The 17,229-nt window shown below is 37.3% G+C and overlaps 1 protein-coding gene across 9 annotated transcripts in view; it reads left to right on the top strand.

Moving 5' to 3' along the window:
* The window catches only part of PTGER3 (prostaglandin E receptor 3), a 182,954-nt gene that overhangs the window by 39,962 nt on the left and 125,763 nt on the right, over positions 1-17,229 (top strand). Inside the window, exon 3 of one of the 9 annotated variants that reach the window (XM_042952156.1) lies at positions 2,523-2,572. The exons of the other annotated variants lie outside the window; for them this stretch is intronic. Within the exon in view, the coding sequence (XP_042808090.1) occupies positions 2,523-2,543 (21 nt within the window). The 3' untranslated portion in view covers positions 2,544-2,572. Of the gene's footprint in view, positions 1-2,522; positions 2,573-17,229 lie in introns of those variants that run through there. 9 annotated transcript variants of the gene reach the window in all.

Genomic DNA, 17,229 nt, shown 5'->3' with positions numbered 1-17,229 from the left:
CTAAATAGAGCATAAGTCTATAACTTCCTCTCAGAATGGGCAAAAGTGGCATGAGCTTATGACAGGATTTCTCCACCTCAGCCTCTCAGCACATTGGACCAAATAATTCTTTGTTTTGGGGGCTGTCCTGTGCATTGCAGGGTGTTTAGCAGTATCCCTGCCCTCTACCCACTAGATACTAGGAATACTTTTCTAGCTGTGACAATCAGAAATCAGACATTGCCAAATACACTAATTGCTCCCAGATGAGAACCTCTGCTTTAGGGCAAGGGCCATGACCATTGAGACACATGGCAATGGATCTGAGGGTTTGCAGGACAAGGCCATCTGTGGGATCTTGGATCTGAAAGGCATCGTTCGGGCATTTCCCAAAGTGGCAGGCACTAGAATGCCAGTTTGTGTCTGACTGCACAAAAATGTGGTGCTACCACTACAACAATGCCTGGATCACCATGGGCCCTGATCCACTTCCATAATCGCATAAACCTATTCACAAATAAGGAGGTACAATTTCTTAGAAAGTATCATCTTTCTATTGATGCCTCCAATCCTTATTTTGCTCTTGATAAGAGGCCCTGGGGTTGTATGTCTCTCAAAAGGCTATCTAAAGAGAATGAGCCCATTTCTCCCAAGACCTTTAAAGTCTGTGATAATTCCTCTTAAGTTCACACTTCCAGACACTTGCCTTGGTAAGAAAGAACTAATTTACCAAACTCTGTCTTTTATGGGATTTTTGCATATTTGGTCTGTGTACAGAGCCGTAGCAGCTTTATTTAATCTGAAAATGATTTTTATCAAAAAGCAATCCAACTCTGGGCAAATGTCTCTTTGTTGGCCTGTGTTTTTTCTGAGTTCATGCCAGTCTGTAGTACCCCAATCATAGAGCTATTACCACACATTTTGAAGACAAAGTTCAGGTCATACTCTCTATGACTAACACTTAACCCTTTGGTTTGTATGGAATGGGAGGTTGAAAATCTTAAAGTCCAAATCTGAGCAAAAAAAAAAAAAAAATTAGAACAAGAGTACTCATTAGTCTACTGGAAATTTCTGAGGCCAAGTAAAGGAGGTCTGTGGATAATCAGTGTTTATGTCTAATATTCTTACACAATATTGGAAAGAAGGCTTTGAATATAATATATAAGATTTTTTCAATTTTATTTCGAAAAGAACATTGGAGGAACATAATTCTGAAACCATTACCACCGATTAGAGCCTTTAAAAATAAGATTTAAGTAGAATATAGCTTATAGAACACTGGCTTTTAACCACTTTGGGATCAGAGGCCCCTCTGATAATAAGATGAAAGGAATGGATCCTCTCCTCACAAAAAGCACAGAGAATTTTTACATTGTGTCAGAGACTGTACAGCCCTCCTGAATTCTGTCTGTGGACATCTTGGAAATTTATGGACACAGGTTAGGAATTCTCACTGTGAGAGAGTCTTTATGATTCAAGGAACCTCATGACTTTCCATGTTTGGTTAGAAAGCTAAAATCTAAAACTGGAGCTAAGTCAATAGAATTACTTCCCTGTGAATGCCAAAATTGCCTGACATCTCATTATATGCCCGTAATAGTGAAACAACATAATCAGGGATAGAATTACTAAAAGAGGAGCTGCAATCATTTTAAAATATTGCCATCACATGGGTAAAAGAAAATAACCCAATCCTGACCAGAAGAGGGGCAGCATAGACTACTCACCAAAACCAGGTTGAAAGTAAAAGGATTATTATTATTTTAATTACAAGTAATTCATTCAGTGATGCATTTGTCTTACAACAAAGATCTTGCTTCTGTTTTCCTTTGTGCTGACCCAGCAAGAAAGATTTAAAATGAAGCTATTTAAAAGTCAATAAAAGGATTTACTCCACCTGAAAAGTACAATATGCTATACACAAATGAGCTAAATGGTTAGAATATACCTTTCTGTTATTTTCTATTATGTAACTTTATGTTATTATGTTACATGTGTGTGTGGATGCATACATATTTACACTTCTGCATGTACTACACCTTTGCCTTGCAACTTAGAACCAAAGCAGCAAGGATGACCTTAATGATTGAATCTTTTCAGTGAAAATGCAAGGCATACACTCACAGATCTTGTTACAAATGTAAAATTAATGATGCTTTAAGCCAACACTTTAAGCTATTAGTAAAATGCTCTATTGATGTTTATAGCTTGTATTTCTCTACAGGGAAAAGTCTGGAGCAACTAATGACATTTATCTTTGCATTTTTCTAGCCTTATTGAGGAAGATGGAAATGAGATCTTAAAACACTAAAGTATTTGTCTGTTGGAAGCCACTCTTTCATACCAAACCAGCCTCCATTCTGGATGTGTGTACATGAATTGGATAGCAGTATGAGGTGTATAAAATTGCAAGTGGATTTTCATGAATCAGTGGTTTGGAATCTTCTCCCTTAGAAGATCCTTTGAAAGCCATTTTTAGAGGAAAAGCTATTTATATTTTCAACAATCCTTGACTATTGAAACTTTTTTTTTTTTTTGCCTAGAATTTTCAAGAATTGTTGTGACAAAATCAATTTTTAGTTCAAAATTTTGGAGAAGTAATATTGATTCATTGACAAGCTCTGAAGAGGAATCACTGCCTTAAAGGTTGTGTAGCCCTAATTAGATACGCATGGCCTTATCCTTATCCCAGATTTTGTCTTCACCATGGTAATTTTGAATATTCCTGTTACTCTCCCTTCAGCAGGATTTTCATTGAAAACTGAAATAACTAATTTGCTAATTTTATTAATATTTACCACTGCTAAGATATTAGATATGTAATTTGAAATATTTTAAAGTATATTTTAAACAAAATCATTTCACCAAAATGCTCTACAAAAAATTTTAAGTCATAATGAAAAAGAAAAATTTCCAACATTAAGAAAGGAGTCAGGACACTTAAGCCTAATTATCTGATTTGCTATTCACTGGTTATTTGCCCTTGACAATTCAGTAAACGTCTCTGAATTGAATTTTCTCATCAGCACAACATTAGTAGGATTAAATAAGATAAGGACACTTTTGAAAGCACTATACAAGTAGTTGATGGTTACTATTACTTTATTATCCCCATTCATTGATGAAACATTGAAAATTAATTATGATATTCTCATCTCAAGCAACTTTAGTACCATCTTGCTAATTTAGTATTGGGCATTCACCAGAACACACAAGTGATATTAGAAGACTAGCTCTGGTCCCACATAGGGTGTGTGTGTTTGAGAAAAACATATGGCTTCTTTTAAGTTTAGTTGCCTCATCTGTACGATCAGAGTTGGTCTATCTATGTGGTATCTTCTAACTGAAAAACATGATTCTCCTTTTTCTATAGAATGTCGTGCAGCTAATTTTGTCAGCTAAACACACGCAAGTTTTTTTCTTCTGAATCTTGAAAAATAGCTCATAGGAAACCTCTAGGAGACATAGGTAGGAAGGCCCATACAATGTTTCTGTTCCCTTTTTCTCTAAAAAGAATTTTTAGGTTCCTGTTCTCCCTCTCCTTTAAGATTGTTCTCTTTTCTCAACCAAATCACGAGTTCCTTGAATATAGGGGCCAAGTCTTCCTTTTATTAAGGTTTTCTGCTTGCTTTCACCTTGCTCTTCATCCAAACTACCAAATCCTAGTTTGTGTTGTTAGGTATCTTATTTACTTCTTTATTTTTGGCTCATGAGATATCACAAAGATTAAGTCATGTAGATTTTCATACACTCGGGCTTATCAGTGTGTGTTTGTGTGTGTCTATGTATGTGATATCCCTTACATCTCAAATGTGTATTTCCTTTTTAAAAATTTTTGTTAAGTGTTTTGTTTTAATTCCAGGATAGTTAACATACAGTATTATCTTAGTTTCAGGTGTACAATATAATGATTCAACAATTCTACATATCATTCAGTGCTCATCATCATAAGTGTACTCTTAATCCCCAACACCTATTTCACCCATCCCCTCGCCTACCTCCCGTCTGATAACCGTCAGTTTATTCTCTATAGTTAAGAGTCTATTTCTTGGTTTGTCTCTCTCTTTTTTCTCCTTTGTTGTTGTTTTAATTTGTTTTGTTTCTTAAATTTCACAGATGAGTGAAATCATATGGCATTTGTCTTTCTCTGACCGACTTACTTCACTTAGCATAATACCCTCTAGCTCTATCCATGATGTTGTAAATGGCAAGATTTCATTCTTTTTTTTATGGCTGAATAATATTCCATTGTGTATATGTATACATATATATACATATATACATGGACACTTGGGCTGCTCACATAATTAGGTTTTTGTAAATAATGTTGCAATAAACATAAAGATGTGTATATCTGTTTGAAGTAGCGTTCTGTATTCTTTGGGTAAATACCTAGTAGTGGAATTACTGGATCATGGGGTAGTTCTATTTTTAATTTTTTGAGGAATGTTCATACTGTTTTCCACAATGGCTGCATTAGTTTGCATTCCTACCGACGGTGCACAAGGGTTCCTTTTCTCCACATCATCCCTAACACTTGCTTCTTTTGTTGTTGATTTTAGTCATTCTGACAGGTGTGAGGTGGTATCTCATTGTAACCTATCTGGTAGTCTTTACCCCCTTTAGAATCCTGGGTTTCTCTGCCATTGATCCTTTTGCCTCTTTTTTTTTTTTTTTTTTTTTTTTAGATATCCTATTTTCTAGATCCTATATCTGGAATTATTTCTGGAGTTATTCACTCATTTTGAACACACCTTTTTAAAAACGGGCTTCTGATAGATTCTTCTAGGAATCAAATTAGGAAAGGAAAGAGAATGATTTTAAGTAAACATGAATACTAACAATAATGGTGATAATAACAATAGTGGCAGATGTCATTTTATGAGCTACTATACTTTGCATATGATATCAGATGCTCATGCCAATACCACACGGTAGGTGTTCTCATCACCACTCAGCAGATGAAAAGACTGGGCTCAGGAAGGGTGAATCACTCCACCAAGTCCACAGAGTTAGTGAGAAGTGAAGCTGGGGTTCTTACCTGCTTTCAGGTTAGAATACATTTGGCAAACATATTCTGAGCAAAGAATTACTACTGTGATTATTTTCCAAAGCTTCAAGTTTATCTTTGAGGGCTCCGCTAAGGCCCCATGAGAGAAAGATTTTGACTGTCATGATGCCTGGGCATTTTCAAACAGCCACAAACAATTTTGGGCAGCAGTGGACAGGCAGCTTTTCCAACAGAACCGATTAGAATCAGCTCACAAGATTCTTAGCAAACATTTGGAAGTCTATATGCCCCACCTGGGCGTTCACACACTACTGTAAATATTCTGACCCTTCCTTGTTGGATACAGAATTGCTTCTGCAGAGGAGTGGGTGTCAGCAGCCCAGCCATACATGGTTTCACACAAAGGCCACATTGCCACTTCCTGTCCAGGTCTAGGGGTTTGCAGGATGCTGAGTTTATCACGATTCAGGTTACTAACTGTACATCTCTTTTCAGCCCCTTTGTTTTTGTTGTTGGTGCTGTTGTTGCTTTTCCTTTCACACTTCCTCTCTTGCTTAACTCAGGAGCAGGTTTACTGAGAACTGAAAAGCAGTTAAGTACTTTTGCTAATTACAGAGGGACTCCTGGGAGAAAATGCAAAATTCAAGATGGAAGAGAGGGAGAACAGGCCTTTGACAGCAGGAAAACCCTTCTGTCTATTGTCTCCCCTGCTTAATTTTGAAATTTGCTCAAACTTCTTGCAAAATACAGTTCAGTTCTAGAATGGAGAATATTTTATCTTTAAGAAACAGAAAAACTGTTCCCTGTTTTTGAGTCTTTCTTTCCTTGTTGCTAGCAGGTAGAATCGGTTATGTATATCTGACATTTTATTCATTCACCAGTATTCTCTTTTCAACTAGCTGCTCTGTTTTCCACAGAACTTATCAGACTGATAAGAACAGTGAGGAACATATTGTTCAAGGGAATAACATCTTGGCATCTCCAAAACTTGAATTCTGTTATCAGGAAATGGATTCAAATGACAAGCCACCAATAGCTGTATAACATGAAAAATCGATACATCTTAGAGTTTAGCTTTGGTCTAATTTTGCATATTATCTCTACTATTTCAATATAATTACAAGAGTCAACAATTCTCAGGTGTCTCAGGGATCAATTAACATTTATTCAGAATGGGCTCAACCCAATTACATGTAAATCTTTTCTTAATTTTTTTTTTTTTTACTAATCAGCAGTTAATTAAGCCAAATCAAATGAGTCAATGCTTAGGGCAAATGTTTGAAAGGCAAATTTCCGTTTGTCTGCTGGCTTCTATGTAATTTGCATGAGAAATGGGGTCTGAAGATTTTCATAATGGTTTATTAATAATAATAATATAATTTAAAAAAATAATGTAGTAATTTATGGACCTAATTTTATGGGAGTAAGTTTTAATATGAGAACATGTTCAGAAAAAAATTAAAATAACAATGAATGATTATACATGTTACTTGACGTTCCTTAATGGGAAACACCATTCTCCATTCACTGGATGAAGAATGGTCCTCTCAAACTTAGGGGCTCTTTTTCAACTGCCCAACACAACCATTTGGAAGGGAGGGAGGGATATTCTTGGAGAAAGGAAAGAAGCAACTGACGTGCCAGGTAGATAAGCAGTATCTTTTTTTGGGGAAGAGTGTCATGGTCAGGTTATCATTAAGGATGTGAAAATATGTGTTTTGGAGTCAGACCTGGGATCAAACTTTGGCGTAAAAGCTGTGGACCTTGAAAATAATTCCTTCAACTCTTTAAGATTTTTGTATATGAAGAATTGGGATTTTTGCACTTACTTTATAGGGTAGCCATGAGGATTAAATATGTAAATATTCTAGAAGAGTTATGGGTACAATAAATATGTAGGAGGTATTGTTATTAGTGTTGTATTAGTAGTGATATCAGTAGCCACAGTAGCAATATTGATTGCTTCAGGAGTCCATAACCATATTGGTAAAGTGGCAAGAGACATCCTGATCTCTGTATTCATTTATCTATTTCACTTAGCATAATGTTTGCAAGGTTCATCCATGTTGTTGCAAGTGGCAGGATTTCCTGCTTTTAGGTATGAATAAACTCTTCCATTATATATATGGAAACAACACTTAAATGGTTTGTAAATAATGCTGCCGTGAACATGGGCATGCAAATCCTATCACTTTGTGATAGTGACTTTGTTTCCTTCAGATATAAACCCAGAAATGGAATTGCTGGATTACATGGGAGTTCTGTTTATTTATTTTTTCTGAGGAACCCAGAAGAGGTATTTTGAAAAGTCCCTATAACAACTTTGTCAAGTGAAATCCGGGAAAAATAAATAATAAGGTATATAAGCAAATAGGCGAATTTCAGTATGGCAGTTCTTGTCTGAAAAGCAATAAATAGGATCTGGTCAAATTAGTCAATGCTTTCTACCACTATCTAATAGAGACTAGTATAACACATTCCTGCTCCCTCAATTTCCTGATCTATAAAGGACTATGGGGATAATAATTTCTAGTTTATAGGGTAGCTGTAAATCTTAGAAGAGGTAACATATGCAAACCACTTGGTATTGTTGACCTTAAAAATGAAACGGTCAGCTATTTACCAGCAAAAAATGGGTTTATTTGGGAATAGCAGAGATTTGCAATTCAGGGCAAGCAAGGGATGGCAAAACCATAGGCTAACTCTAACAAAGGAGAGGAATGTTATTTTATGGAAAAGTTGGGAGGGGTTTCTTTGAAGAAAAGTCCATTAGAGAAAGGCAAGAGTTCAGGGTGGTGATGGTTCTTCATTCTCTGAATTGCTGGGGTAGTCAGATTTTTGTAGGAGATGCAAAGTACGTCTCTTCCTGTTGGGACCTGTGACTGTTGATTCTTTCCTGTTGACCTCTCTTCAGTTGGGGTCCCTAATGGACAATTCTTGACCCTGAGTGGTATGGCCTGAGAGTTCTCCCTTCTGGCCTCCCTACTCCATTTTAGTGAGGCTTCCCCTTATTAATTTTCACAGTATGCATGCCATGTTCCATCATCATTATCACCATATTATTTAATGTACAAAATTCTCAGAGATTTACCATGGTTCAAACAGAACAGTAATTTACTTCTGGGTGCCTTAATGTCCTTTGTTTTTCTCTAGCTATAAAATCAGCAGAAAACAGAACTACTAGAGACTTTTTGGAAATCTGATACATTGAGGAACACACAGAATTAAAAAAGACATTAAATCAGTTTAAATTAGGATGCAGGTGTTCTTTTTCCTCTTAGTACTTGGATTGAGAACAATAACAACTTGGTTGTTAGTACCTTGACTGCTCTGGTGATGACTATATCTCCAAGAAAGATATGAGAATCAGACTATTTGTGTTGGATTTTGATAGTTTGATCACTGATTAAATGAATAATTTCTGCATTTATTTAGTCACTGATGCATCTTTAATGAATCCCTACGATGTAGGTCCGGAGGGGACTGAGGTTTATCACGCATAGATTCCAGATTTAAGATTCTCTGATTCTTCAAAGTGAAGTATCAATTTATATCCATTACATTTAGGACTTTAATGTTTTTCCCAAAATGTAAATGGCTTTACTTTTTCTTTTCATTCTAATTAGAATATGTATTCATGTGTAAAATTCAAGCAATGAAGAACAGAAAAACCAAAGAAAAATTCCTTATATTCTACCACTCAAAGTTAAACACTATAAATGTTTTGATTATTATTCTTTCAAATATTTGTCTTGGCAAGTTTCTCCTCATCTCTGGCTTCATCCAAGGATAATGGTGCGATTCTCTCAAATGCTTCAAGGAGTACCACATGAAATATGATGGTATGTCCTATAGGCTGGAACTAAGGTTTATGGGGAGAAGCTACAGAGAGAAAAATTTTGACCCCAGGTAAAAAGAAGCAAAATCGGTGGTGCCTAAGGTGGAAAGGCCTATCTTAGAAAGTAATGAGTTTTCTGTGACTGCAAATGCTCGGGCAAATACTAAGAAACCACAAGGGAGTTTGCTGTAAAAGCAGGAACTGCAAATATCTTTTGGAAGACTTCTTCTAACCCATGATTCTATGGTTTTATACATAAAACCAGTTGTAAAAATGGCCACAGTATTTGAAATGGTGTGTAAAGATGGCTGAATTTAAAGGTTGAACTTAGTTCCCTGCTTTAAAACCCTTTATATGTGGTTTATATTCTGCGTCATGTGACACTAACTGAATTGTTGTTGGATCTAATCTCAAGGCTAACCTTCAAGGTCTCTATGTTCATCTTACCAGTTTACAACTTTTTTGGAAAACTCTTCTCAAAAAAACAGCAAAAATGTTATCAAAAAGAGCTACAGCAATTATTTTCCAGCAATTAAATCAGAATAGCTGGTGGCCATTAATATCAATGACTTTATTAGCTGCCATCATTGAATATAAAAGGCCACCAAGAATGTGAATTTGGTCAAACTCAGATCACTTTTAACTATGCATAAAGCATATATTGTAGGAGAATAAACCAAATATGAATAATATTTATCAAATTTTTATACATTACCCACCCTATTTTTTAAATTTTATGAACAAGAGAAATGTACTTTAAAATATGGAAACAAATGATTCAGTAAATGTTTAAGGAAGCTTTTAAAATTTCAAATAACTGTAAGGAACCAATACCATTACATAAATAGTGAGGGGCTTTTATTTGTTTTTGTTTTTGTTTTTGTTTTTGTTTTTTTAATCAATAGTGCAATTACTGTTGAAGAAAGACATTTTTTTTCATTTCACTGGGTGGGGCAAAATAGGTCATGTTTTCCAGTTAAAGTAAGCCTAAAGAAAACATACGACTTATTTATACAACATGATCCTTAACAGGGTTAGATATAGTTACATCTCTTCTAAGACACAGAATCAGATACTGACATCCTTGTTGGAAGTGTTGAAATCGTTGGCATCATTCATTGCTCTCTGACGAGCAACCATTATTACCTGAGAGGTTTTAACATCATCAGTGGGAAGGCCACGTGGGGTAGCCTTGTGGAAGAGTCTGGGGGATTTAAAGACATAGATTTGCAACCTGGTTCTTGACTTACTAGCTGTATGAGTGGGAAGTTTTTAAATCTTTTTCTGCCTCTGTTACTGATTTATAAATTGATGCTAATGATACCTATTTCACCAGTAAGTGAAAGGAAATAATACATGTACAAATCACAGTAGAAACTTCATCATTTATAGCCAGTATTAAAATTAAATAACTCTACTTGCCTTTGCAAAAATACATTTATACCACCTTCAGGAGTAACATTAGTTGTAAACGTGATAAATTAAAATCTAAACAATCAACACTTATAGAATTATTTTATAATTTCCAAGGCATTTTAGTATCTGTAGTTTTATTTGATCAAACTGTTCAAGTAGGGAGGGAAGAATTGTTATTATCCAAATTTTGTAGATAAAAAGCTAAGGCTAAGATTAGATGGATGCAAACTTGCAGTTGTCAAATAAGAAAGTTGTGTGGATGTCACGGACAGCATGGTGACTACAGTTAATAATACTGTATTGCCTCTTTGAAATTGCTAAGACAGTAGATCTCAAAAATTCTCATCACAAGAAAAAAAAACTTGTAACTATACATGGATGGTGGATGTTAACTGGATTTACTGTGATGATCATTTCACAATATGTATATATCAAATCATTATGTTGTACACCCAAAACTAATATAATAGTATGTGCTAATTATATCTCAAAAAGAAAAAGAAAACTAGGTATAACATTTGGACTTTGGTGTTAAACTTTAGCTCTACGCTTGGCCTAGAAATGAGTTTCTTCTCTTTCTAAGCCTCAGTTATCTCCTTTGGAGAGTGGAGATAGTAATGGTGTCCCCAGAAATGCCTGGTGTTTTCCCAGTGCCCATTGTGCAAACCCTGAATGCTTCACATATTCAAAACTGTACCATTCCAGTGTTATCTGACAATAAGATACCAGCCTTTGGGAAATTCTTTCCCCAAACACCTTATGCACATTCACAATTCTGTTCCTACTGTTTTCTTTGCTTGAATGTTCTTCTTAATTGAGAAAGTCCCACTCTCTCATTAAGGTGCATTGTAATTATACCTATTTAAGAATTCTTAACTGATGCCCGATTTGGAATTAACAACTACCCCCTTTGTGCATCCATGATAATTTATTTATGCCTCTGTGATTACCTCTCATTGTTTGAGCTATATGGTAGTCAGCTGCACTTGTTTCTGGCTCCCCCACTAGATTCCTTGAATGAGACCACATCTTTTTAATCTTAGTGTCCCATACCCTCCCATTTCCTCTCCTTCCCCCAGCCTCCAAGACAGTGAAGACTGTAATAGAGACACATAGTAGACAGACAAACATGGTTTAAATTTATTTTAATGACTGCAGTACAAATGAGATGAATAAAAAATGTGAGGATATCCAAGAAGGGGTTTTAGTTGAAAAAGAAATTAAGCCTTACAGAGCTTACCACAATGCTAGATATACAGTACATGTTTCAGCAAATAGTTGTTAACTACAATTAGGGACTGAAATTAGAGATGATGATATCCAAACTTTTGCGCATACATGTCACTCAGAATGCCTCTAATCCCTTCCCAGTGAAGGTTCCTTGGTGCCATCATTGGAAAAAGTATTAAATTGGATGGAATATTAAATTAGTAATTGAAAAGTATTATATTAGTCTCATTGAGTGCAACGCTTCTTACAGTCATGTTAAGTTTCTAAGGTAATGTGAAGGGAAAACCTTGTCTGTGTTGATTCATATGTCTATGGAATGGCCTTAGGTAGAGGATGGGCAGTCCCGGAGGTGACCTTCCAGGCTGGCAGGGAGGAGAGCAGCTGTGGTTAGCAGGATGGTGTGAGGAGCAGAACAGCCTTTGGCCACAAGGTCTGAATAGTGTGAACTTGGGATCTAGCATGCTTTCTCCAGGGCCCCTTCAGCAACCCTGCTGTGGAGTCAGAGGCTGATAGAGTAGAAAAAATACTTCCCTTCCCAAAGCTGAGAACATTCAAGAGAAGCAAATTCTGACACCTCCTTTTGACATGTAAGGAAGCTGAACAGAGAACTATCAGCCAGCACAGCTCCAGTGCTTTGATAGGTTAATATTTGGTATCACTTTTCTGCTTCCTGTCAGGTGCTCTTATCACCGGACCACAGTTACCCCATTAGTTGTAGTTATCGTTCACTCAATCTTCCACTCACTCACTCAACCCATTTGTGTTTGGCTGCTCTGTCTGCCTGTTACTATGCTGAGCCACACAGGGATACAAAGTGCCCTCCAGGAGCAAAGCATGCAACGTAACACATTTCAAAGACTGAAAAACTCAAAAGCACACCTGAGCAGGCCTCCCCAAGTCACTCTGACTCTCCTCTGAGCCCTTCAGAGCCTACAGATCTTACTTTCACAAATGGCCCTGAGCATCACCCCAGGTTTAATGCACTGCAGAAGGAGGGGAATCTAACGTGTGGGATATTTTAGACTAAGTTACAAAATGTAGATTTCTGCCTACATCAGTTCACTTTTTGGCATATAGTGAATTTCTAAGAAAGTGAGCAGAGCAATAGGATCCTCTAGCTCAGGTACCCAGAGTCCCCTGTCACAGAAGAATGTTCACCAGTGTCCCGTGTGCAGGCAGGTGCATTACAGAGGAGGCCAAAGACTGGAGGATCTTTCTTGGTCTCTCTAGACCCTTAAGAAGGACATCATCTCTTATCCCTTGTACTTTGGAGGGGAATACATATCAAAGGTGGGACAATAATGTGGGAAAGTAAATGAATTAAAAATGAATGTGTTCCACTGTGCAGAAAAGAGAGGATGAGGTTTTTAAGAGATTATCTGGAGGTGGGAAGGAAGTAAGCATGTCTAACTCTACTACCCGCATTCAGTGTTAGAAGAGGGAAGAATTTAACATTGAGTAACCTCAAATAAAACTGACTTTTATTTAAGTCAGAGGGAAAATAAGGTCCATGGAATTTATTTTTCAAGTATATAATGGAATTAGTCTCAAAGAGTTCTGCCCAGGATAAAGTAGTTATATACATTGTGAGTCTCAGACATTTTTTGCTATTATATTCAATTCAGCCTCAATGATCATTCATCAGATGCTTCCAAGATGCCAGTCACTGTGCTAAGTGCTTAGAACCTGTACTTCTCATTTCTGCTTGTCTGAGGGAGAGTCACAGCATAGGGTGAGGATTTTAAATAGTATTTCCATATTTGCTTGAGCCCTAAAAGAAATCAAGTGCAAGGATGACTTGTTTCCTTGCTCTTTTTGTCTGACTCTAAGCTTAGCTATTTCCACTTGAGAGCATAGACGAGAGGAGAGCATATTTTGATATTTTATCCCTGGGTGTCTCTAAACAACTGATTATGTAGAATCCTACTGCTGGAAGAGGCTGTAGGGACCATTGAGTCAAGAGGATTTCTATTGGGTTCAATAGAGCCTTATCTGCAGGAGCTGCTGCTGCTGCTGCTGCTGCTGGTGGTGGTGGTGGTGGTGGTGTGTGTGTGTGTGTGTGTGTGTGTAGTGGAATTAGGGACAAGGATAATGGGTTGGATTTTGAACAGCTCAAGGCCAGCTATTATTATAGCCTCAGCTCAAGATCTCTCTTTTATCTGTCTTGTATATCAGGCTTCTAACTGGAATTTCATTGAAAGTAATGGTTCTGCTTTTAAAAGAAAAACACTGTTTCTTCAACACCCTACTCTTCACACTTCTGACATAAAACATGTGGGGTTTTTCCCACACCCACCAATCCTTCAACAACAGCTGGATGCCCTACAATTCAATTAGATGCTGACTATTCAGAGTTAATGCAGACCCCCCAGGTTACGGACTCAGTTACTGCCCCCACCCCACTTCAGATGCCAATCACAAGTGCATGCTTCCCAGACTTCTGACAAACAGACCATATATCAGAGGTTCCCAGGACCTTCATCTTGGGTTCAGTAATTTGCATGAATGACTCACAAAACTCAGGAAAACAATTTACTTACTAGATACCAGTTTATTATAAAAAGATACAATTCAGGAACAGCCAGATGGAAGAGGTGTGTAGGACAAGGTGTGTGGAAGAGGTGCAGAGTGTCTGTGTCCTCTGTGGGTACACCTCCCTCCAAGTACCTCAATGTGTTCATTAGTCTGGAAGCCCTCTGATCCCCCTAGGTAAGGGTTTCATATGGAGGCTTCAGTACATAGGCATGATTGATTACATCATTGACCATTAGTGATTGACTCATCTCCAGTTCCTCTTTTCTCCCCAGAGGTCAGAGGGTGGGATTAAAAGTGCCAAGCCTCTAATCATATGGTTAGTTTCCCTGGCAACAAGACCCCCATTTTAGGGGTTTTTCAAAAGTCACCTCATTAACATAAACTCAGATGAGGTTGAAAGGGGCTTCTTATGAATAACAAAAGATGCTCCTTTCACCTCTATCCTTCTGGAGCTTTTTCAGGAACTGAGGACAAAAACCAAATATCATAATGACACCTTTATCATTCAGAACTATTTCAGTAGGTAGGGATGAAGACTAAAATATATGTATTTTTTATTATATCACAATATCACTGTATCCAAAAATTATAAGAACATAAACCACAAATTTAGTTCGGCTGATACTCAGAGTTGAAGTAACTTGTCCAAGGTCACACAAGTCCTTAGAGGGAGAGCCAAGACTAGCATTCGTGCCTTCTTCCCAAGCTAATTTCAACCGTGGTGGTTTTTCGGACTGCCATCTAGATTGTTGGAAGCAAGGTTTCTGGAGCCACACTACTTGGGTTCAAATCCTAGTTCAACTACTTACTAGCTGCATGACTGTAGGTAAAGTTCTTGCCCTCTCTGTACCTCAGTATCTTCATCTGTAAAGTCAAGATATTAGTAGACCCTTTCCTCTAGGATTGTCATGAGCAGCAAATGAGCTAAAATATGTAAAGCACCTAGAAAGGTGCTTGACATTTAGTAAAAAATTGTGTGTGAGCTATTATTATTATTTTTTAAAGATTTAAAAAATGTATAGCAACCCCCCTAAGATCTAAAATTCTAGAATTGGTATTCCTTTAAGTTAGGACTTTCTCATAGAAAGTAAATGCATTATGTGGGTAAAAAATAACACAGTAAAGCACTGCCAGTCTCTAATATCCCCAAAATAATTATTACCATTAGCTCTAGCCACTTAGTAGGGCCTTATAAGAATGGGACATAGAATAATAGTTCAGCTTTGGTGATGAATTGGGATAGGATTTCTTTATAGAAGCCAAGGAAAAACGTGAAAGCTGAAAGAGGGACAAATCTGAAAGGACGGTACTGGTAGGATAAAACATACCTGAAACAAAAGTGGCCCCATTCAAAATTCTCTTCGGTGCCCATGTCAGAGGCTGAGGCATGGAATGAATCTCCACTCCGTCCCTGGAAAGAACTGATACCAGGGTCTCCTCATACTCCTGTCCTATGCATTTCTTTCCTCCCTTCTTACTCCATGTACATACTGATTCTCTCGCCTTCTGGCTAAGATAATATGTTGAAAATGGCAGTGAAAAGGAAGAAAAATCAAGCAAGTGTATAAGGGAAGACTGAGACTGTAGAAGGGACAGGAGAGAGGATGTCCCGCCAGTCAGCCTTGCTGACAAGAGCTGCAGGTGAGTGGGGTTGTTAAGAAGGGAGCAGTGAGAAAAGAGTCTGGCATCCATCAAGACAGTTTCTCTTCTCCCACAGGTTTCCTTGTACCATCAGCTCCACATTGTGAGGCCAGAGCCAAGCCTCACATTCACGTCCTTGTAGAGCATCTCATTTTAGAATCATACTGGAGAAGCAAGTTCTAATGGTGCATGTGTGTGCATGTAAGTGAGAGAGAGAGAGAGAGAGAGAGAGAGAGAGAGAGAATTGAGTGAGAATGACAGAGAGAGAGGGAGAAGGAGAACTTTCACTACTAACCACATGGCAGCTCCTGGTCACTTAGATATGAGTCAGAAGGTTGCCTATGAAATGAATCCCAACCCAGAAGGCAATTCTTATCTATCTATCTATCTATCTATCTATCTATCCGTTTATTTATTTATATTTATTTATTTTTTAAGTGAACTCTACCCCCCAACATGGGACTTGAGCTCATGACCCCGAGATCAAGAGTTGCATTCTCTACCAGTTGAGCCAGCCAGGTGCCCCAGAAAGCCATTCTTTTTTTCATTACTTTGAGAGAGGCTGAGAGAGTACCAGCAGGGTGTGGGGGCTGGGGGTACAGGAAGAGGGAAAGAAAGAGAGAATCCAGCATAGAGCCCAACATGGGGCTTGATCCCATGACTGTGAGATCATGACCTGAGCTGAAATCAAGACTCACATCCTTAACCGACTGAGCCATCCAAGTGCCCCTAGAAAGCCATCTTACCAATGAAATTCAAATAACCTACTTTCTTTTGAGCAAGAAGTTCAATCTCACCTTTGCTATCTGTAAAATGTAATTACAGCCTTTGTTGTTCTGTTCCAGGTAGACATTTCTCAGCTAATCTAGTGTTTTTATTGCTATGAACCTACCTGTTATAAAGAAGACTGTGATATGGTACACTGCCGTTAGTGAAATAATTTGGTTCCATTACTGATGATATGTCTTTGATAATTTAGAATATGCAACAGTGCTGTGTAGGTCCAGAGTCATTTTTATGACCACTGATAATTGTTCAATTCTGTGAAAATAAATTCTGCTGGATCCTTAATTCCAGGTTAAAGGAATTTGCTACACACAGCATTTATAGTTCAGTCAGTGAGTAACATATTCCAACAGTATAATCTAACATAGTTAATAAGTTTATTTTCAGGGTCTGTCCACATGTTTCTCCTATGCTGGTTACAAAAGAAGCAGCTGTAATTTAGCCAAATACCCATTTCCAATGGTATTCTTTTAGCCTAAATACTTGAATACATGTAGCTCATAAAAACTCAGAAAACTGAAAACTAAGTGCCTCTCTCAGTGAAACATAAGTGGAGACACCAAAATGATGTTAACAACATTGGTAACACTTTGATATATATTTACTTCATTTGATTATCCTCACTTCCTTATGAAAGGAAATGGAGTGAAATGCTATCATTTTCCCCGTATCATAGACAAAGTAATTGAAATTTATAAAATTTAAACAAGCTTGTCCAGGTTTAAAGTGAATTAAGATTCAAGTCCAGCTTTAAGATCAATTTCTGAGCTGTGTTGTAAACCCAGTATGGGGA

This window comes from Panthera leo, chromosome C1, assembly GCF_018350215.1.
Source record: "Panthera leo isolate Ple1 chromosome C1, P.leo_Ple1_pat1.1, whole genome shotgun sequence".
Classification (NCBI taxonomy): Eukaryota; Metazoa; Chordata; class Mammalia; order Carnivora; family Felidae; genus Panthera; species Panthera leo.
This window is presented reverse-complemented; position numbering and strand designations above follow the sequence as displayed.